This window comes from Cardiocondyla obscurior, linkage group LG22, assembly GCF_019399895.1.
Source record: "Cardiocondyla obscurior isolate alpha-2009 linkage group LG22, Cobs3.1, whole genome shotgun sequence".
Classification (NCBI taxonomy): domain Eukaryota; kingdom Metazoa; phylum Arthropoda; class Insecta; order Hymenoptera; family Formicidae; genus Cardiocondyla; species Cardiocondyla obscurior.
The window spans coordinates 1,566,570-1,589,976 of NC_091885.1; the positions used below are offsets into that span (position 1 = coordinate 1,566,570).

A 23,407-nucleotide genomic window follows, 5' to 3' on the forward strand; every position below is an offset into this window, starting at 1 on the left:
AATCTCTCGCTCCAGTAAAAAAATTTTTATGTTCGCGATATTTCTGTCTATCTTTAAAAAGCTCTTAAATATTCTCGAATAATTTTTTATTTATCGCCTAACACTCGGCTAAATATTTTTGATTGTTAATGAAGTTTTAACGCGATATTTTTAAATCGAAATAATGGAGAAGTAAAGCCGGTGATAATCCTCTCACAGCTCTTCCCGGTCCGCCGGAGAACGTTCAAGTGTCCGACATCACTGCCACGTCGGTGAAGCTGAGCTGGTCCTACAAAGGACCGGATGAGCTGCAGTATTACGTAATTCAGCATAAACCGAAGCACGTGAACCAAGCATATGCCGAAATATCCGGTATCACGACGATGTACTACCATGTAAGGAGTCTCAGCCCGTATACGGAGTACGAACTCTACGTGATAGCCGTGAACAGCATCGGGCGTGGTCCCCCAAGTGCCCCAGTGATAGTTACCACTGGTGAAACAAGTCAGTACCATAATATTTAACATCGTGCTATTCTCTAATTATTCGTACGTCTGTGTTTATTGTTATAGAAACGATGATTTTCCTTTTCAAATCATACGGTTTCCACGCTTTTAATTCCGGGACGCAGATTAATCAATGTATTTTAAAAAAGAATATATTTTTTATCTATTTATTATTATTTCTATGTCGGAACAGATCAGCGTGACTAAAGTTCAATATAATTTTATAATGTATAATTATCGTGGAAGAAAAAAATGTCTCCGTTTTGCGACATTAACGAGGGGAAAAATATCGTTTCTGCAGTAATGCGTCTCATTTTATCAGCATTCTTCTCTCGTCAGTCTCGAACTGCTCGTTCGATCAAGTTTAACAAGAAGTAACAACATCTATTAGATCAATCATCTTTAACGTACACGGAAACTTTATTAGGTCGTCTGTATCATGACCGCTACAACAAAGTAAACCCACTCATGAATCAGCTCACGTTTCATTTTCCTCGCCGCGCAATATGTGCGTCTCTCGCGGCAGGCGAGCTCGTTCGCCGATTAAAAACGCGGGCGTACTTCGGCCTGTCTTTTTTTTTTTTTTTCGCGCTGCCTACGTCCGCGGGAATCGGAGAACAATAATGTAAAAGGCGTAGCGAAGGAACGGCACTACTCCGACAACAGCGTGAATTTTTTGCACGTAGATAGAATTTTTGTACACACCATCGAGGAAAGAGGAGCGAATTTTTACGCACAATTTTTTGAGGGAAATTCTGTATTTTTTTCCATGCTGTCCGCCGTGGACGCACGATTTGATCCATGTAAGTGACAAGAAAAATTTTTTTCACCTATCACCAAACCCTCCCCCCGCCATCTGCTCTTTGTTGCACCAGTGTGTTAGTGTTTTTTGCGGGGCCGTTCCACAGCGTTTCGTCGCGCTTCGACGTCTCGTGTCATTTGTGTATTTTTTTACACTATATCTCCAACCCCCTGTGCTCCCAGCCTCTCACTGCCTCTTTCACTATTTTCACACACTCTCTCTCTCTCTCTATCTCTTTCTACGTCTCGAATACACGTCTCCGGCTCCCTTTTTTCTTTTTTGAAAGAAGGGAGTGGAGCGAGAAACGAGCACGCGGGAGAGACAGCACGCGAAAATTGCACCTTTCCTAACAAAATAGTAGCACACTTCTCACCTCGTGAAAATACGAAGGAGATATGTACCATTCTCGTAGTTCGTATTTTCACTGCACATTTAATACCTGCATTTATATCTCGAAAATTGACAATAATCGTTTGACATTTGTTTTTTTTTCCCCTTGGATAGCGGAATCAACAAATGGAGGTGCCAGTAAGTCAAATCATATATTAAGAGTGCCGTAGTGATTCATTCACACAAATTTCTTTGCCTGTTTCCTGCGTAGCTCTGATTTTTTTTTTTTTCCTCCCCTTTATTTTATTACTTCGCGCACACACACACACGATTATCACTTTCGCTGATAAGTACATGCATACTTCGCCACTCTTACGTCATTACGTCCTCAATCTTTATCTTAATTTAGTAGTTAATTGCGTACAGTGTGATTTTTTGAAACTGTATCCATTTATCACCGTAGTGTCGTAGTGACGCAAAATAAAATTTAATTTCGTTCTTTTTTCCTTTATTTTTACGTCGCACCTGCTCTTGGTTCTTGCAGTTTATTTATTTATTTTTTTTTATAAGGGTTTCTTTTCGAAGGGCTTCTTATCGTGTGACTAACTGACGTGACTGCCCTTCCGTACCTTCGTGTGTATCTTAGCCGTCGTCCGGTTTCCCTAATATCGCTAAAAACCGACTAATCTCTTTTTTAGAACCCGGTACAGCGCCGCGGAAAGTTCAGGTACGGCCGTTGAGCTCCAGCACGATGGTCATACAGTGGGACGAACCGGAAACTCCGAACGGTCAAGTGACGGTCGGTGTATTTTTCAAAATTATCTAACGCGGCTTCGCCGACTTTCGGCGACGGTTTTACTAACGAGAGCGCGATATGCCCCTTCGTAGGGATACAAGGTGTACTACACAACGGACTCGAATCAACCGATGGCATCGTGGCAGTATCAGATGGTGGACAACAGCCAATTGACGACCATCTCGGAGCTGACACCGCACACGATCTATACGATAAGAGTGCAAGCACTAACGAGCGTCGGTCCTGGACCTTTAAGTCTGCCGGTGCAAATTAAAACACAGCAAGGGGTACCGAGTCAACCCGAAATGCTAACAGCGGTCGACATCGGGGAGACCAAAGTAACGCTCCAATGGAGCAAGCCCGCTCATAGCGCTGAAAATATTCTCAGCTATGAGCTGTACTGGAACGATACTTACGCAAAGGTAGGCGGTGCATTTTTTTTTTTTTTTTTTTTTTTTTTTAAATTAAAAAACAATTTTTTTTTTAAATAACCTGCGTTATCTAGTCGTACTTTTACGCTTACGTGCTACGCATCGCGCAATAGTCGTTAATAATATTTTTCATTCCCTCTCAATGCTACCTAAATTGAGGAATAAATTTATTTCATCGCTCGACGATAGAACAGATCGAACTTCGGGAGATGAAAAAGATTTTTTAGGATTTCTCCGAGCGATCTAGGAGCGATTAATTCACGCGGTCTAATGCATATCGTCTTGTTTCTGCTCGAAATCAGGAAAAGCATCATCGCAGGATACCGGTTACCGAGAATTACACCCTGACTGGCTTGTATCCTAACACCCTGTACTACGTGTGGCTGGCGGCGAGGAGTCAACGGGGAGAAGGTGCAACGACAATACCGTATCCGGTTCGCACCAAACAGTACGGTAAGCAGAACGCGCACGAATGAATACGAAATCGAATGAGTTCATGCAGCGAGGAGTGCCAGACGCATGCTGATACACGATCGTCGCGAGGCCCGAGTGGTCGGCTACTCGATATCTCAGACATCGCAGCGATTTCGAGTACGGCGCACCTGAGGTCCTCGCGCACGATCGCGCATCGCGATGGCACAGCAGGTAGGAGGTGCTGTAGCGCTAGACGCTCCTGCAAGTAGCGTAAGCTATCGACGCACAACACCTTGGAATTCTTTGAAAAAAAAAATAAAAGAAAAAAAAAAAGAAAGAAAGAGAAAGCGAAGACCTTTCGTCTTCGACGAGCGCGGTTTAAGTAAAAATGGTAAAAAAAAAAGGAAAAGAGAGCGTAAAAAGAAAGGGAAAGACAGATAAATGTAAAGAATAAACCTTTGAAACAAGTGAAGTGTGGGAGAGTGAGAATGATTGCATGCGTTGCAAATACGAAAGCCGTTTTTGGATGCCACTTTATATATATATCTATATATATACGTACATATCATACATATAAATTGCACTAAGCACTGCATTGATATATGTGTGCATTTTGGGCACCTCTTTTCATTCTCGATAACATGATTGATTTATCGTCCGTTCTTAAGTTTTTCGTTGTCTCGTTCCCTTGCAATTATATTAAACGTGTAACTCGTTAATTCTGTGGCCTACGCGCCCGAGTTAACGCGAGCTGCTCCGGATGAACTGTCTCTAATCACGTCTTTTTTCGACTGTTCAAGGATGAATTCATGACTTTTTACCTTGAATATTTTATACCTCTCTGAACCTTGACCAAACATACCGTTTTGTTAACGTCCCCCGACAGTCATCGTCGACTGTGCGCTCGTCTCGGCGTTGAGATCGCAAACGAGAAATACGAAAAAGCTCGTCGCTTATCGGTTCTAATCCGTCGCTCGTTGAAATATAAAAAAGTCTGCCGATCATTGCGATTTATGTTTAAAAAAAAAAAATGTTTTAAAAAAAAATTTAAAAGATTTCGCAAGATTTTTAATTACGAACGTTTTAATTTAATTTAATTTTAATTTAATTTAATTATCAACGTTTGTAAAGTTGATTATCCGACGGCGAGATAACACGCTTCGCGAATGGTGGTGATATCAATTTTTCGTATTCCTCGTCTTTGACCACAAACTGGAGACCAGTACGATCGGCCGGTAACTGCCGCTTACGACCCCAGATTTTGTTTCTTTTTTTTTTCCCTTCCTACAACTGAGTGTTATACAGTCCCCGGGGCTCCGCCTCGCAATGTAACCGGCAAGGCGATCAGCCCGACTTCCATATTGGTAACGTGGGAACCACCGGTCGCTGAACGCTCCAACGGGAGGATCGCCTACTACAGGCTACAAGTCGTCGAGAGCGGTCGGTCCGATTCCGAGGCGAAGAATATCAAACTGAATGACACGCGTTTCGTGTTGGACGAGCTCAAAAAGTGGACCGAATATCGGATCTGGGTATTGGCCGGGACCAGAGTAGGTGACGGACCTCCGAGTTATCCTATCTTGGTCAGAACTCACGAGGACGGTATGTATCACAGACACTGACTGAACGTCTCTCTGTTAATCTCAGGCACGCGAGGAGTAACGTGTTAAATCCGTGGTGACAGCGCGAGAGGATAAACACGATGTTGACGTTCCCCTAATAGCTGTCGCAATATATTAATTGACAGAGATCGATACGACGATGGACGAGTGATCTCGGTGTTCGCGTTGTATTCAAGAAAAAAAAAAATGTCAAACGTGAAAAACAAACGTGATCGCGATAGGAAACCTCAACGCCGCGGTCGCTACGAATTTCACACGCTGAGCTTCGCGAGGAAAAAAATATTATATTGGGATGAAGTAATAACGCGCTTTATCCGAGAGCCAAAAATATAAAAGCCCGCCAAAAGTCAGTCCGGTTGTACTCTCGCGCGGTTCCAGTGCGGGTTGCGACGACACGCCGCGTGTTATTCTTGATCCGGTGAATGAATTACGTATAATATACATTACTTTCGATTTCAGATTACGCTAACGTCACTTCGTCACCTGTCTCTCTTCCCGACTCTCAACCAGATACACATATTCTCTCTCTCTTTCTCTCTCTTTCTCATTCTCCTCTTTATCACGATTTTCTGTTCAGTGTCCTCTATTTTTTCTCTCCAGTGACTTTATACTCATATTATATTGTATACTTACGTTGTTACATTCTATTAAATTTTTATATTATACAGTATATTATACTCTGTATCATATTATATATATGAGCTTTCCTTTTCTATCACGCCGTTCTTGTATTACAGTAATAGTTTCGAGAAACGAACTATCGAATAGCCCATCGTGACGAGAGAGGAAAAGAGGACGGACACGGCCCTTTTTTTCCGGTCGGGTTACCTTTCTCTGTTTTTTTTTTCCTTTTTTTTTATATATTTTTTTTTATTTTTTTATTTTTTCGCGCGAACAAAAGTTTTGAGCGCGCACGACTTTTTGTATTTTTCGTGCCTCTCCGATCACACTACTCCGATCGCTTTCCTGTCGTTCTTTTCGTAACCTCCTTCACTCTTCCGATTTTTATAAAAACGGCATCCCCCGCGAAACATGAAACGATGATGGCCCTACTTTTTTGGCTGGCGAGATTTTATATTTTTGGATTTTTTGCGGCAATAAAACCTCCGACTTATTATAGCTATCCCGGAAACTCTGCCCCCGAAACCTCGAAACTCCTTTCTCCCACCTTCCGCCCTTTTAGTGTTGCCCACAATCATTTTTTCCAGGTGCACGCAGCCAACGGATTTTTCAGAAGCTGATAACCAATTTTTGAGCTCAGCTATTAAAAGATGAAAGAAAAAGAAAGATACGAATTTTCTCACCGTTTTTACAGGGCCTAATCGCAACTCTCTCTCTTTGTTCGTTGCCGTTGATTTTTTTCATTCCCCTTAGCCCCCCACTTTTAAAACTTGGATATCTATTTTGACACGCTAATTAATATCTAATTATACTCATTCAAGTGTTTTTGTCTTTCCTTAAAGCATTTGCAGGAGGATGATCCAGGTTTTGAACAGCTAGTTTTTAAGATCTATTCACATTATCGTAATATATCAATATTATCTAATAATTAATATGTACTCATTACACTCAGTGTTCTTTCTGGTGGTTACCGTGGTTACGTCAGTATAAAGATGTTTCGTTTCTCTCCTTTAGTTTATTAATTCACTCTTGCCACGTGTTATGAAGATAGAAGTCAGGCTGGCTGCCCCGCGTGCCATTATTTCCGACAATTTTTATACATTTTTTTTTTCTTTTTTTTTTCTATATATATATATATATAATATACCGCCACTAGCTGCATAGACCACATGAAACATGTAAATAACACTAACGAACGAAATTAAATAACAACTTGTTACACGTGCAACAATCAGACGAAAGTAATGGCAACGTGAGGGACAGCTTGCGAGTGAAGCGCTTACGTATATATATATAAAAACTCTAGCGAATGTTATCTCACACACAAGAATATATATATATGAGACGCACTTTTTCACTATATATATATATATATTACACATATATATATTTCTATATCTCTGATATATAAGGCTCTTCTGTCTTTAGTTGAGATTTAGTTCTACCTATCGTTTGCACATGTTTAGAGCATGCCTTCGTTTGTTTAAAAACTCCTTAACTCCCATAATCCCAAAAACGCAAGACCCTCGAACTAATCCCGTCTGAAGGAAAAAAAAAAAAAGGAAAATCCGAAATCGATCCCGCCTATCCGCCTCCAAACCACCAAAATCCGCCGAGCTGCGTCGAGTCTGCGACAATCATTTTCCCTAACATAATACGACCATTTTGTAACCATCTATATCCTATGAATGGCATGACGATGCATGAGACAGTTTTGCTTTCTGTTACTTCCCATCCTTATCCTGATCGGCCGGCGCCGTCAAAGGCGCTGACCGATCCCCGCATGTTGAACGTTTTTTTATCCCCCTCTTACCGAATGATATCCAACAGTTCCTCTCCCATAACAAATTCGGCACCGTGGGTGGGGAAGGAAGGGGGGGGGAGAATTTTTTTGGCACGATATTTATACGGTAGTTGTTGAAAAAAAATAAATCTCCGCGCGGTCGTTAGCTACGGACATTTTCCCCGGGAAATCATTTAATCGCAACGATAACTTCTCTCGGCGCGGAGAAGGGGCGGTGCGGTACGACCGTGATCGTTAAAACTTTTATAGCGCAAGTAGAAACAACAAATTGCTATATCGAAAAAAAATTATCGAACGGGAGAATTAGTATTAAAAAAAAAAAAAAAAAAAAATTCTGACTGATTCGAAACGAAAGGGGAGGAAGCGCAGTGCTAGAAATATAGAGAAGTAATCGCATAAGCGCCCAGCCTAATATCTGTCTTTAACGGGGAATAAAGATATATTCGCGTCACGTGGGGAGCATTATTTGTCGCGGGGATATTATGTCCCCATGATTGTTGAACGAAAAGTCGTACCGACGCGTCTGTAACGATCTTTCCGTGCGCCTTTCACCGTTCGCCACCATGGAGCACACACCCCGCCCGGATCCTCTTTCGTTTGTCCGCCCTCCGCCTGCGCTCTCGCTCCCACGTACTCCCCCCCGTACCCGGCATTATCCCGTTCACGGAGCAACTGATCCCGGTGCCCGTTTACCCTCCTGAAGCAGACTCGGCAGAGCGAAGCGAAACGATAAAAAGCACTGCTGAAAGCACCCTGCCGTGTAAGCTCGCACAATGTCAAGCACAAAGATTCACCGTCACGTGTACAGCATATATATCTTCTACGCATACGTTTTACTACTATTACTGACTGTCATCGTCCATTATTTACCGAGAAATATCACGTTGCTACTAAATGGTATTATATTTATATACTGTCTCACCGTAAATGCATATGTGTGCACGGGCACTTTTGCAAAAAAAAAAAAAAAAGTCACGTAATAGCGCGCCGGCACCGTGTGTTTCACATTTATTATACTTCTCGCACCCACCACGCACGCATACACGCACCCCCCCGCGGAGTATATCGCAATGCCACGCGCGCGAGGACGTACAACACGCGCCACGTGCGTACGTCGCGCGACGCTGGCCGCCGTCGTAGTCTCTTATACCTTTTACGCCTCCCCGTGCACCGATTCTCAGAGCACAAGCACTCGCTTTTACGAACGATTCGGCTGCGAAAATAGCACGGTAGCATTCACGTAGGACACGCGGGCGTGTACGAATTGGATATGCGTATACGTAGAGGCGTTAATGCTCACATGCTGCGTGAGAGAGAAGAGCACCGTGCACAGCAGCGGCTATACACGTCCGAATAAATATTGTTATAGACGATGCAATATCGTGCCGTCGAGCACCAGCACTGAAAGCACCCTCGAAAAGCACCCCCACTGTCGACTGTCGTGCAACCTGAAGCTCCTTCCTGAGGCGATCTCGAAATGACGCGGGGCAAAAGCCATAATAATAACCGAAATGGTAATGGACGGATGGATTGTTGTTTCGAGCAACGCCGTTCGTTTCATTGTACGGCGAAAGTACAGTGTAATAACATTCGTGAAATTATATCAACGCACCGGTTATCAGTCTGATACGAGGGAAAAGCTAACGAGGAAAGAAAAAAAGAAAAAAAAAAACGCTTGAGCTGATTAACAAATTATTTAGAAGAAAACGTGTATTAAGTATTTTATTTAAAAGATTGGCTCGCACGAATGCTGTTTTTTTTTTTTTTAATCGAAAGTTTATTCTTGCGTAAGCTTTAGATTTTATAACCGATGCTATATGGTATCACGAGGAAGATAACGATCGATGATTGACGATGATTGATCTACGGTACACCATTTCGAGATCGCGACTGGAAGGTGCTCGCGTGAATGCGTGAGTGATTGTGTAAAAGGATACCGGATGGAAGGAGGACGACACGCGTAAGAAAGCGTACGCGAAAAGTAATGGAAAAAAAAAAAAAAAAAAGAATTAAGGAAATGATCAGTCACGAAGGAGAACGGTACAAAATAGAAATCAGATTGAAAGTTTGGGCGATATTTTCTCTGCGCCCAAACGTCCCCGATGAAGAAGTGAGTCGGGCAATTTGTATCGATAAAGAGAATGAAGAAACGTTCGCGAGACGTTTTCTTGAAAACATTTGAATACCAATATTCATACCTATTTCTGATAATAGTCTCATTTATATGTTCATCAGTTACAATTTCGTTGATTCGACGAGTAGATCGTTTCCAACGTTGACTTCGCCACCGCCGGAAACGATCGATGACTTTTAATATCCGCGCCAGCGGAGAGTAACCCTCCCCTTCCCCCCTTTTTTTTTTTAATAGCACGCGCAAGAAATGGAAATGCGCACGCTTCATAATGAAAGTTTTCTACTCGTGTGTAATGTATCCGGCGCGGATGAGGTACGCTCTGTCTATAAAAATATTAAAAAAAAAAAAAAAAAGAAACTCACCGTTGCTGCGCTGATCGCGTGGACGCTAAACGGGAAATCTGGACATGGGTAGACTGCGAGCATCAGATCCTGTTAATTTTCATACGTAATCACTCGACGGCCGTTTTCTACTTCGTATATCTTCGCTCTCTGCATGCGGGACTCTGATTCCAAAACTTCTGTGTCTCTATAAGTGAAACATAGTATTTTATGATTCAGATGAATACTTTGACATGTACGAAATACTCTAATATTTATTAAATGCCATATGTAGCATCTCTCTTTCTACTTTTTATCTCGAGAAACATGCACACAATTCTTTTTATTTTTTATTTTTTTTCATAGGTATTTAGAAAAGGTATATATAATTACATTGTATATGTAAATGTGATTTTATTTCCATTTGTTATCTCTGAATTTCTAATCAGCGATTAAAGCAACGCTCCTTTTCGTAGGCGTAATTTAAAGACTTTAAGAGCTTCGGCTGCCCGTTTGATTGCTCCTGATTGTTTTCTCCAATTTTTTACTTAACACGTAAATTATATTACTGTTATGTCCCAATGAAACGCATGATTTATAACAGTTCGTTTCCTTTAGCTCGACCACTCTAGTTTCGCCAATTTGAATTAGACATTTTAGATGTCATCGACAGTTTCGACCACACTCGATCATCGACAGGTACGCGAGCACGATTCGTTAATCAAATAAACGGCACCGCTACATACCTCTATCACCGCGTCTCGGCAACGACTGTTGAAACGCATTTACGCGCGCGTTTTACGGGAAATTTTGTGATTTTTGCGTGGATGAATGCGCGGGTGGATGTTGACATCGAGAGAAGGAGAAAGGGGAGAGAGAGGAAAAAAAAAAAGAGGGAAAGAAAAAAAAGAGCAGGAAAGAAGAGACAAATAGCGGGAACCGCTCTATGGTGTCTCAAACGGACGAGTCTCGCTGTCGGTCTCTCTTTCCTCTCTCTGTTTCTTCCCGTTGATTTTTCTCTCTCTTTCTTTCTCTTTTTCTCTAATTTACCCTGCCTCCCCTTTGATGAAAACGACAAAACTTTTTGATCGAGCTGCTGTTTTTTGCGGGTGACTTTTTGGAGTTGCAAAAAGATAAGGAGTACAATTTTTCCTGAGAAGAACACCCCACCGACATGTATCCCACCGATCTTGTATCGTGAATTTTTTGACTACATCACCGTAATGTGTTACCGAGAGTAACCGCGAGTTTTTCTCACGACTGCCCACTTCTATAGAATACCGTAGTGATAACCGACTAAACCTTTTCTCTCGTTTGATACATCCTAGAAACCGTCCATCTTATTCTTTCTTATGGTTTTTCCTACCTATAGCTTTCTTTTCGTAGGCATTTTATCATAGGTCTTCCCTCTGATGTCTCGTGTCGAGGGTGGAAGAGAATCGAGATCACGGCGCGTTCAACCTGAAAATTAAATAAATCTCTTTACAATCGAGGCAGTTTTAAAGATACGTTTATACTCTCTCGTGTCCTTCCGCCCCCGACACGAGGCAGGTGAACACATTGAGCCTTTAGTTATTTCATATTTGGAGTAGTGATTGCGCATGCCAAAAAAAAAAGATATTCTCACGTCTCCCGCCTCTCTGCGACCAACTGCAACCGAGGGCCAAGCGATCATTCTTTTTTTTTTTTGGTCTATGTAACGATCGATTGGAATCATGAATCTTGTTGCCACCGACATTCGTTAGCAGTTGCAAAATAAGCGGTGTGATTGTCGATCGAGCGCTTGAGACCGGAATGAGAGGACTTGAATCGAGCGAATGCGAACGCGTGCCTGCCTCGAGAAGAGAAGGATAACGAGATCTCTGTCTATATATATATTTTTTTTGTCGTAAAATCGAGAGAATATAGCTATTATATAGAGAGGGCCAATTTTGATAATAATTAGTAGTGTGCTACCCATTGATATGCCTTAAAGATTAATTAAATTACTGTAATTCTACTCAATGTACGTGCGAAGTTGACACGAATTTTTACGAGTTTTTTTTCCCACTTTTTTGGCGACTTTTGGGGCGCAGCTGAAAAAAGTGAGTATCCCTTAGCTCGTCTCGAGTTGTGCCATGACATTTTTTCTATACCGTCTATTTTAATTTTACCTTTTTTCCTTTTTGTCGGCGTCTCGTTTTTTGCATATGTAACACTCTGATTTTTGTTGTTTGCCGAGAGAGCTCAATCTCGAAGTGCCGTCCTACAGTTGTTTTGTCTTCTTAAATTTTTCTTTTCCCGTACATTTTTTTGCTGCAGCCAATAAATATATTACAATGTAATCTTAAGAAACATATATATATTACATTATAAACGCTGCGTCTGCGCGCGCTCGCCATCCTTGTTTTTTGCGCTACATAGCAAAGTTGTAAGTGTGATCTTGATCTTACCCGACTGTGTATACTTGCGAGAGCTAGAGGCAGAGCGAGCACGCGATCTTCCAATCGCTTCTCATCAAGTTCGCGCTACGACGAATTCAGTTTCTGCGTCGGAATTTTGTGTATGCACTTTCGGTTGCGGCGCAAGTTTCGTTTTTTGCGAACCCCTCCATAGAGCTGCTGTTACTGTTACATATACAATATCCGTACGGAAGTAGGTATTAGGCAAGTGCTCTGTCATCTTTTATCTCGATTTCTTTTTCATATTAATTTTCTCACTTACCGTTTTTTACGTTCCTCCCATCTCTTTCACGACGTTATGATTAGCCGGTTAACGAGTCCGCGGCGAATACTGGACCGTCCATGAAGCAAGTGCAAAATTGAGCTAACGAGCTTGAACGATCAGTCCCTTCGGGAACCATCGCGCCTCCTCGCAGCGACGCGACGAAGTCGCGCGGGCTCGACGTGAATGTCGCCGCGCGTCGACGATCTCGCTTCCAACTCTCGGCAGTCACGGAGCAATGGCCGCGGTTGTAAATAAACATAGTGAACAGGCGGGCGTGCGTACACGTTTTACCGCCGTCCACCCTCGCATTTCGGTCGAGGAGCAAGATCCCCGCGACTACGTCGTCGTCGCGGCAACTTTCATCCCCCGGTGAGCATACTCGTTACCCCACGCAACCCTCCACCTTCCCCCCTTTTCGCGAAAACTCGCGTGCAACTAACTATCTACTTGGTCTCTCTCAAGTCATGGACTCTCCAATATTGCCGCTGTGTTATCGTGCCCAACGCTACCGCGTACTTCACCGCGTGACGTGTCTACGCGCGCTTGTATATGCAAAATCGAATCGAATGCGCGCGGGCTAAAGAAAAAAAAAAAGAATCTAAAAGAAAAAAAAGAAAAAAAAAAGAATAGATAACGAAAGAAAGAGAAGAATAAAAAAAAAAAGCATTATTGGTATTCAAATGGAGGATTGTAATCGTATCAGGGCGTAGAGCATGGGGTACAACGTGCCTCGTAATATTGTTTGTACGTCGTTTTGTCCGTGTGTGATTGGCGGCATGTAATTACCTTCTCCACTAATTTCTTTGTCTTTCAGTTCTTCCCTTTATCTTACAATCTTTCTCTTTCGTTCGCGGCGTTACTTTACTTATGATTTCTCTCTGCAACTCGCCGCAACGTCGCTAACTTTCGTTTCCTTTTTCGACTGTATCTGCTACCCTCGTTCTCGCTATCGTCTACCCTTCTTTTTTATTTATTTTTTTTTTTTCTACCCTACCGCGGTCTTTCTCTCCTTACATTTACGGCGACGATTTGGACGACGCATAGACGGTCGCGAAATGTAAAGGAAAACGTTTTTCGCATTGTATAAAGACTGATTTTCTTACTCTTTTTCGCTTTTCTTTCTTCAAACTGGTTTAACCGTACGGCATAAGTACTTTGTCGCTGTACCGACGTATTACGCTTATCGCTTCTCACGTTCCTTCGCTTCCGGAATGTAAATAATGACGGTAAATGATCTTCCAGCAGACAGGACTTGAGAATGACTTTACATAACGCTTTCCCCTCACTATTTCTTTCTCGCATTACGACCCCGCGTCTCTCTTTAGTTTTTACGTAAAACGATTATTATTTATTATTTCAGGTTTAGTAAATCCGTTATTTATTATCTCCTGTCCGCGTACGTCTGTGGGTGTACATGGGCGTGTGTCTGTGAGTGTGACGCCGGATGAGCGTAAAGTGCGCGAATTAATTATGGATTGCGTTACAGTGCCGGGGGATCCTCAGGACGTCAAAGTCACGTCGATCAACTCGACGGCGATACACGTCGAGTGGAAGCCACCGAAAGCGAAAGATCAGAACGGCGTCATACGAGGGTATCATATACACGTGCAAGAAGTGAGAGAGGAGGTCAGTTTGCGGCTGCTGCACGATCAATAACGTAGCGTTAGAAGTTTTGGGCTCTTACGTGAAACTTGCTGATAAAATCCTTTACCTTCACTATCGTCTTTCCATTCACGTGTAATATTATCACAAACTCCCTTTATCTTTACTTGAACGCCTCCCGTTCAAGTATTAACAGAACATACGTCTTAAAGTAATACGATACTCTAAGGTCTTTAAAAGAGAATATGTATAGAATGTTACATAACAAACAAATGAAATTTCGACTTGTTAAAGTTCATAAAAGATTACTTAAAAATATATCAATAGAGATCCTATTGTATTTAATTTCTATTTCATTATAAATTAAATAAATTCATTTCACGCATAAAATCATCTTAAATTAAATTTTAAGTCTTTTTTTTTATATAAAATTTTTCTTGAATAAAACTTAACAGCATTAAGTAAATTAAGAGAGGTGCAGTACTAAATTCTAATGGTTTTTTTTAGGGGAAGGATCTATTAAACGAACCGATACGCCGAGACGTGCACGAAGGAGTGCTAGAAGTGAACATCACTGGATTGCAACCGGACACAAGATACTCTGTACAGGTAGCGGCATTGACAAGAAAAGGAGATGGGGACCGCTCAGCACCGACACACGTTAGGACCCCGGGTGGTGTACCAAACAGACCACAAGTTAACGTGAAGTAAGAATGTTCTATTACGAAATATTGTACCTTTGTATGAACGATTCAAATCGAGCTCTACTTACGTTGAATTTTTTTTTTTCAGAGTTTTGAGCAGAGGCCCCGATGTCTTGGAACTCGAATGGGCTCAACCTACACAAACTTATGGTAGCCTACTAGGATATCGCATTCGATATGGTATTAAAAATCAAACGCTCAAAGAGGAATTCATCGAAGGCACGCGTCAGCATGCATATAAAATCACGGATCTCGGTGAGCAATATTGACGTACATTTTTTATTAATATTCGTGTTCTATAGAAATATTTTAATTTTGATATTGAATATTTTTTTAGATACACGATTATTCTTTTTATATATTTAATACATTACTATATTTATTGTGCCATTAATCCTTTCATTAACTACGTTTGTTCAAATAATGAATCTAGAAGAACAAGGCGTTGATTACGAGTTCAGAGTAGCGGGCAAGAATGACATCGGCTTCGGTCAAGAGACTGTACGGTATTGGTTTAGTCCCGAAGGCGAGCCAACCGGACCACCAACGAACCTATCGTATTTCTTTCAAACTCCCGATACTGTGTGCGTGACTTGGGACAAACCGCTTCGACAGCATAGGAACGGTCAAATAATCGGATACGACGTCCAATTCAATAAGAAGAACGATCACTCCACCACTATTGATAGGAACACGACCAAAACGAGAGCAGTATTCACCAATCTGGAGGAGAATACTGAATACGTCTTTCACGTGCGAGCGCACACATCGCAAGGCAGCGGTCCGTACTCCGAGAAAATCACAATAATGACGGAAAAAGATATCGGTCGAGCTCCGATGTCTGTAAGAGCCGTGGCCACGTCGGACTCCAGTGTGGAGGTATGGTGGGAGCCGGTGCCCAACAGAGGTAAGATCGTCGGCTACCAAATTTTCTACACAACAACCGCTGTGGAAGATCTCGATGAATGGAAGCAAAAGAGTGTTGGTCTAACAGAATCGGCGGATCTCATCAATTTAGAAAAGTTCACGCAGTACGCTATAACAGTCGCGGCACGCTACAAAACTGGTCTTGGAAGGCTCAGTGAAAAAGTCACAGTGAAAGTAAAACCGGAGGACGTGCCGTTGAATCTTAGAGCGCCGGATTCATCAACCCATTCGATGACTCTTTCTTGGACCCCACCCATAAGACTGACTCCGATGAAGTACAAAGTTTCGTTCGATGCTGTTAAAGAATTCGTGGATTCTCAAGGTATAACGCAAACACAGCTCGTTCCTCGCAAGCAAATCCTATTGGACCCTCAAATTACAAGTACGACAATAAACGAGCTACAACCTTTTACAACTTACAACGTCAACGTGAGTGCTGTACCGCGCGACGGTCAGTACAGACCGCCGGCAAAAATTACAGTCACTACGCAAATGGCCGCGCCGAAGCCAATGGTAAAGCCAGATTTTTACGGTGTGCTTAATGGCGAGGAAATTCAAGTTATTCTGCCACAAGCTTCTGAAGAATACGGTCCAATCTCACACTATTATCTTATCGTTGTTCCCGAAGACAAAAGCACGGCCAATAAACAACCGGATGAACTGACTGAAGATATGATCAGCGGAAAAGGTGCTAAGCAAGAAAGAGAAAATGCGCCCTATATCGCGGCTAAGTTTCCACACAGAGATATTCCGTACACGTTTCACTTAGGCAGCGGAGACATATACGAAGGATATGAAAACCGAAAACTTGCTAAAAATAAACGCTATAGAATATTCGTACGAGCAGTAGTTGATACTCCGCGAAAGGTAAAATGCAAGAAGTAATTTAATTAACTTTATACAGTGTGTTTTATAGTAAACGAACATTATTTCGGAAGCAGGTAAAACTAAAATGTTTCGATAAGTTTTATCTACTTCTGAAAATATGTTTGATTATTACGGGACATCCTGTATATAAGTTATTTGTGAATATATTTATATGAATAAAATATTTCAGCATTTATATACATCGTCACCGTTTTCCGAATATTTGTCTCTGGATATGAGGGAAGTACCACCGGGTGACCCACCCCGTCGGCCAAATCCTAACACGCCTCCGGATGGAAATCCGGAAGTGTCTGTAAAAACTAGCGGTCAAGAACCGGGCATGGTATGGGTGGTCGGCCCTATAATCGCAGCATTGATGGTCAGCGTTTGTCTTGTACTTATATTCGTCATTAAAAAGTAAGTTGTATATCTTTCAATTAAAAAATAAATTAATTAAACTACACATTAAGTAAATAAACGTTAAATTTGTCTTTTAATTATTTTAGACGAAGACAGCCGTGTAAAGCACCGGATCAAGCAGCCGTTACACGACCGCTCATGGCAGCAGATATAAGCTCTAATCACGCACCGTCGGACCCGGTGGAAATGCGACGACTAAATTTCCAAACTCCTGGCATGATCTCACATCCGCCGATTCCTATTAGCGAACTAGGCAATCATATTGAACGTCTGAAAGCGAATGACAATCTGAAATTCAGTCAAGAATACGAGTCAATAGAACCTGGTCAACAATTCACGTGGGACCATTCTAATATGGAAGTCAACGCGTCGAAAAATCGTTACGCCAATGTAATCGCGTACGATCATTCGCGAGTCATCCTTCAGACAGTCGACGGTATGCCGGGCTCCGATTACATCAACGCCAATTACTGCGACGGTTATAGAAAACAGAACGCATACGTGGCCACTCAAGGACCGTTGCAAGAAACATTCGGAGATTTTTGGCGAATGTGCTGGGAGTTGCGTACCAGCACGATCGTAATGATGACGAAATTGGAAGAAAGAACAAGAATAAAGTGCGATCAATATTGGCCTACCAGGGGATCCGAAACTTATGGGCAGATGACTATAACTATTAGCGACATTCAAGAATTAGCAACCTACTGTATTCGCACGTTTCAAGTTTGCAGAGCGGGTTATTCCGAGCGGCGTGAAATAAAACAGCTGCAATTTACAGCCTGGCCCGATCACGGCGTGCCAGAACATCCCGCACCGTTTTTGCAGTTCTTACGCAGAGTTAGATCTCTCAATGTGCCTGACAGCGGACCATTAGTGGTGCACTGTAGCGCAGGCGTAGGAAGAACTGGTTGTTTCATCGTGATAGACTCGATGCTAGAAAGAATTAAACACGAGAAAATGATCGACATTTATGGCCACGTTACGTGTTTACGTGCTCAAAGGAATTACATGGTACAAACGGAAGATCAGTACATCTTTATTCACGATGCTTTGCTGGAGGCAGTAATTTGCGGTAACACGGAAGTACCGGCTAGAAATCTGCATTCTCACATTCAAAAGCTTATGCAGCCGGAAATCGATAATATAACTGGAATGGAACTGGAATTCAAAAAACTTTCTAATATTAAGGCTGACTCTACCAGATTTATATCCGCGAATCTGCCGTGTAACAAACACAAGAATCGACTGGTCCACATTCTGCCTTACGAATGCACCAGAGTATGCCTACAACCTCAGCGTAATATCGAGGGATCTGATTACATAAACGCGAGCCTGATCGATGGATATCGTTATCGCGGTGCCTACATAGCTACGCAAGGTCCTCTGTGCGATACCACCGATGATTTCTGGCGTATGCTGTGGGAGCATAATTCTACAATCGTCGTTATGCTAACGAAATTAAAAGAGATGGGCAGAGAGAAGTGTCATCAATACTGGCCGTCCGATCGATCTATCCGATATCAGTGTTTCGTTGTGGACCCGATTGCAGAGTACAACATGCCGCAATATATTCTACGAGAATTCAAGGTTACGGATGCACGCGACGGGGCAAGTCGTACAGTTAGGCAATTCCAGTTTATCGACTGGCCGGAACAGGGTGTACCGAAATCTGGTGATGGTTTCATCGATTTTATCGGACAGGTGCATAAAACGAAGGAACAATTTGGCCAGGATGGACCGATCACCGTGCATTGCAGTGCCGGCGTAGGAAGGACGGGTGTCTTTATAACGCTTAGCATCGTATTGGAGCGAATGCAGTATGAAGGTGTAGTCGATATATTCCAAACTGTGAGAATATTACGCACGCAACGTCCAGCTATGGTTCAAACAGAGGTTTGTAGATTTTTTTTTATATTTTAATACCGTGCAAAGTATTTATATATGTATTCACATGTATGTAATTGCGATTTACAATGCTCATAGGATCAATATCAGTTCTGCTACCGAGCCAGTTTGGAGTATTTAGGCTCCTTCGATCATTACGCCAACTGACAAGCCGACACGCGCGAGCAGAGAGATCTGTCGAGGGACAAACGAGATCGGCGAGGCGAGAGAGATATCGAAAGAGCAAAAGTACGACGTGTCTAGTACAATAAAGTCGTGTGACATACTCGTACCTTCCAAGGACAAATACAGTAGCAGCGCGATTACTAGTATCGTGGGCAGATATTATAGAGATGAAATGTTTAGTCAATGATGTTGCAGTAAATGCGAATATGCCGGAAATTTTCATTCCTGATATAAAAAAAAAACGCCCATGCTGAAAAGCATTTGGTTTTTAAGCTACTCTCTTTTTAGAAACTAGATTTGAAAGTTCCATCGCGATGACGCGAGTTAAAACTGCCGTTTAAAAGTACGTACAATACGCGTGATTGCACAAGCGATTATACGATATCACGTAGATCCATTCTTTTTTTTTTTTTTTTTTGACGTACGAAGAAAACAGACTTCTTAATTTCTAGGCATTATTTCATGTTAAATAGTCAATCGGCTAAGTATGACGACGTAATCAAAATTATTCTGTCATAATCGCGTTGAATCATATTTGTGAATTAGTGAATTTCGAACATATCCCATCGTTAAGTCACATTCGTAAAAAAGAAAAAGAAAAACATTTTTTAACGTCTAGGTAATCTAATTTTAAGATAGACTGAAGATATTATGACCATATCTTTCTCACTCGAAACATAGTGCATTTTCTGTGCGTGGTATCTCTTACAAAGTGAGACAATGAAGATCAAAACTTTTACTATTTATTGAGGAGTGCTTCCTTACACAAATAGCAAATTGAATACAAGAACGATTATCACGATGGTCTTAATGTCGACATCCATATCTGTTAGAGAAATCAGAGTACCGAAGCATACGATTAATTAGATGTGCAAAACGCACATCGTTAAAATAAAAACGTACCATTCACTATACACGGCATGTTCTTCAAGTAATTATTAACATAGAAAGAAAGATGGATCGAAAAACAATAACTTTCTTTAGCCGTTACAAAATAAAGAAAGAGAGAGATGAAAATTTCCGCTCACGAGAAACAAAAAAAAAAAATTGCCATACTGCCAAATTGACAATTATTAACGCTGTACTCACTATGAACAGTAGGGATCTTCTCATTATAATAATGTTAGATAAATTATAAGAAATTGTTTTAAGGATAGATTAAGCAACGCCATTAGGGAAGTGAGAATGAAAGAAGAACCTGAGTGAAAGAAGGATGAAAGGAAACGGTGCCTATCCAATGCAAGGTGCGCAAATAAACTTGTGCACGTTCTATAAAGAAGAAAAAAACTAATTTAAATAGAAGCACTGTATGTTGAATTCGTGTACTGTTCTCCCGAGCCCTCGGAACCCTTATGTACAAAGTTCCAATGTAGCTTCTACCTCGAATGTTTCTACTCACCATTCAAATATATTGAAATAGGTAGCCATAAATTCAATTCCATTTGCATCGGTTCAATGTCTTTTGGTTTACAAGTACTTTAGACTAAAATTTACTCTGAGTATTTATATTATATGTTAAATCATCGACGTATGTAATATATATACCTTTTCGGTTTCTAAATGCCAAATCAATGCCAAAAATGCCCGATAAAGAACATCGTTATATATAATATATTTGTTACGGTAAAAATATTTAACCTAATAATTTTATAAAACTTCTATGAATTATGTGGAATCACTAATTGTATCGATGAATTAATAATATATTCAAATGCATTTCTCTACGATCAGCGATGGTGAACAAAAATACATTGTATTGATTAATATAAATAGTGAATTTACTGAATCATAGATAATTTTATAAATATATCAATTAATTATTTCTATCGTGACATTAACCATTTTGTATAGTAATAACGACTTCGGATACAAGTATTGCAATTTAAAGTTGCATGCTCTCCAGTTTACGAGGACAATAATTGTACGCTCGATTATACATCTTTCTCGAAATCTACACGATACTATTCGGTATAGTGAATACCTTCTAGCTAACATTTTAGAAAGTATCATTAAAAAAAGTGTACATGTACAATAACGATCGTAACGTCATCTAATAATAAATAAAGTAACGTATCAATCGTAAATCTTCTCGGTTTTTGGCATTTTTTTGGCTGTGTACTTTATATTTGTTTTAAAATGTAGAAACATATTTTTAATATTTTCAAACTACACGAAAGCAATTATGCATTCCACAATTTTATACGCTTTTGCTCGAATACTCCTTATCCAATTAATTAATTACAGTGGTTCGAGGGTCAGGAACTGTGACTAAATGTACATAAAAGCACCGTTTGTCATTAGTAATATTATATAAATATATACATATATATATATATATATAAAATGATAAGTAATATATATATAGATATATATATATAAATATCATAAGAGAAGCGAGTGTGCATAAGGACAGATGTTTAAAAAAGATATAGGTATTTTCCAAACTACTGCGTTAAGTTTTAACAGAAAAAAAGTGTAATCTACTTAGTATGTTGTACCTATTCGTAATATTTAATTCTGTCCATACTTATTAATTACCATTTTTTATATTTAAAAAATACTTCTTAGGTTTAGTTTTTTTTTAATTATATTTATCACATTGTTTTAATGAATGTACTTTTATACAATGGCTTTCGAGCGAAGTATTTTTTTATAAATTAAATTCTACATAAAAAGCTCATTTGTTTTAAAATCACAATATTGTTTTGTTACCAAACTGAGGGCCATTTTACATACAAATCACCATTATATATTCATCGTGCTTGAAAAGTACTTAATTAATTTTATTAATATTAAAGTATAATATGTAGCTATATAATTACATCAAATTTTTCACTGCCGACTAAACTGTTTCAACCATGGAATTTTTCACTAATTTATAGTGTAATGGTAACATTATTCTATATTTGTTATGTAGCAATACTTATGATAATACTATATAATGATATTACTAATTATAAAAATAATTCTACGATTTGCCTTACGTCTCAAAGTTTATAATAGTAACACACAAGTTTAAAGTAACCTATATTAAATTATTATTATGTTAAATATTTCTGACAATGGCAGCAAATTTATTAGAAACTTATTTTGGCCTTCAGAATGTAACCATAAACAGCTATTTACTCCAGTATCTGTAATATGCAGTATCTAATTTAAAAGAAAATATGCATTTATACAATAATAGTTTTATAGAATTACGTTTTTTATAATTTCAATTATATATTAATTTTTAATAATATTTTTTATGCAACATGCTCTTCTAAATGTTTTCAAATAAATTAAGTTGCAAATGTCTTCTGCAGGAAAAATATTCTCTAATTTTTTTGTGGATAATTTCAAAGACTGTAATCAGTTTAAAGACTTACGCTCTTAAAAATATTATTAATAAAATATTATACATGGTGTATGACTGGATAACGTTTATTAGCTCTCTCACAATATATGACTGAAAATGCTGAACTTTAAACAATATGTTTTAGAACATTAAGATTTAGGAATGAATGATATTTGTGCAATTATAAGTTGTTTGTTGAAAAGTTTCATCTGTAAATAACACTAACTTATTTCCATTATTTTGATCGATATCGTACAATTAATCATTCAAAGTTCACAATGCTGAATTATTTTAATTGCTTTGGTGATGGTAGTTTTCTCGTTATCAAGCATTTCTCAAGAAGGAAAAAATCAGTAGCTCATAAACTTTAAAAGTCAAACGCCCTGTACGCATACACACACGTACACACATACATACCTATACATACACCCTGTGGTTTTTATTATAATGTTCTTAAAAAGAGGAAAAGACTTTTGCTAAAATAACTTTCAAATCATTATTATAAGTATTCATCTGTAACGATTATTGAACGTTTCATCCCATTAAACATTCTCCTTACATTAGTCTACTGAAGTGTATTAAGTTTTAATAGGTTAACTTGGCAAAACTTTCATGAGGAACTTATAAATTTCAAAATTCTAATGTAATTATTAACACATGTACTTTGCCAACCTTCTTAATGGCTTCACGTTTAAAGTCCCAAGCTAAAATACGTTACGAAAAAAAAAACAAAAAAAAAAAATAAAACGAAATTGAATTATTGTATAAATATACTACTAGTTATAAGTTGATATCGTTAATCTATACTCACTAAAATTTACTGCTACAAGGAAGTCCACAAAATATTCGTACATTTATATTATAACGTAATAATTATAATATTACACTAAGTTTTTTGTATCATTCCGAAACTTTCGTGTATGTTGTATTTTAGTATTGTAACCCTTATTAGTCTTTATAATTTTTTAATGATCTAAAATGTATAGGAAAACGATATGTGGTTTGTTGTATTCTT

At 39.7% G+C, this 23,407-nt stretch overlaps 1 protein-coding gene across 17 annotated transcripts in view; it reads left to right on the forward strand.

Annotated features, from left to right (window-relative positions):
- Positions 1-23,165, forward strand: part of Lar (tyrosine-protein phosphatase Lar) — a 403,675-nt gene extending 380,510 nt beyond the window's left edge. For 11 of the 17 annotated variants that reach the window (XM_070671185.1, XM_070671189.1, XM_070671192.1 and 8 more), the window contains 13 exons: positions 199-483; positions 1,792-1,815; positions 2,316-2,416; positions 2,506-2,835; positions 3,147-3,297; positions 4,564-4,860; positions 13,952-14,091; positions 14,575-14,774; positions 14,860-15,026; positions 15,205-16,565; positions 16,756-16,982; positions 17,072-18,878; positions 18,969-23,165. In XM_070671185.1, the coding sequence (XP_070527286.1) occupies positions 199-483; positions 1,792-1,815; positions 2,316-2,416; positions 2,506-2,835; positions 3,147-3,297; positions 4,564-4,860; positions 13,952-14,091; positions 14,575-14,774; positions 14,860-15,026; positions 15,205-16,565; positions 16,756-16,982; positions 17,072-18,878; positions 18,969-19,037 (5,159 nt within the window). In that variant the 3' untranslated portion in view covers positions 19,038-23,165. The remainder of the gene's footprint in view (positions 1-198; positions 484-1,791; positions 1,816-2,315; positions 2,417-2,505; positions 2,836-3,146; positions 3,298-4,563; positions 4,861-13,951; positions 14,092-14,574; positions 14,775-14,859; positions 15,027-15,204; positions 16,566-16,755; positions 16,983-17,071; positions 18,879-18,968) is intronic. The other 6 variants (XM_070671186.1, XM_070671188.1, XM_070671201.1 and 3 more) reach the window with 6 other exon arrangements.
- Positions 23,166-23,407: the final 242 nt, after the last annotated feature.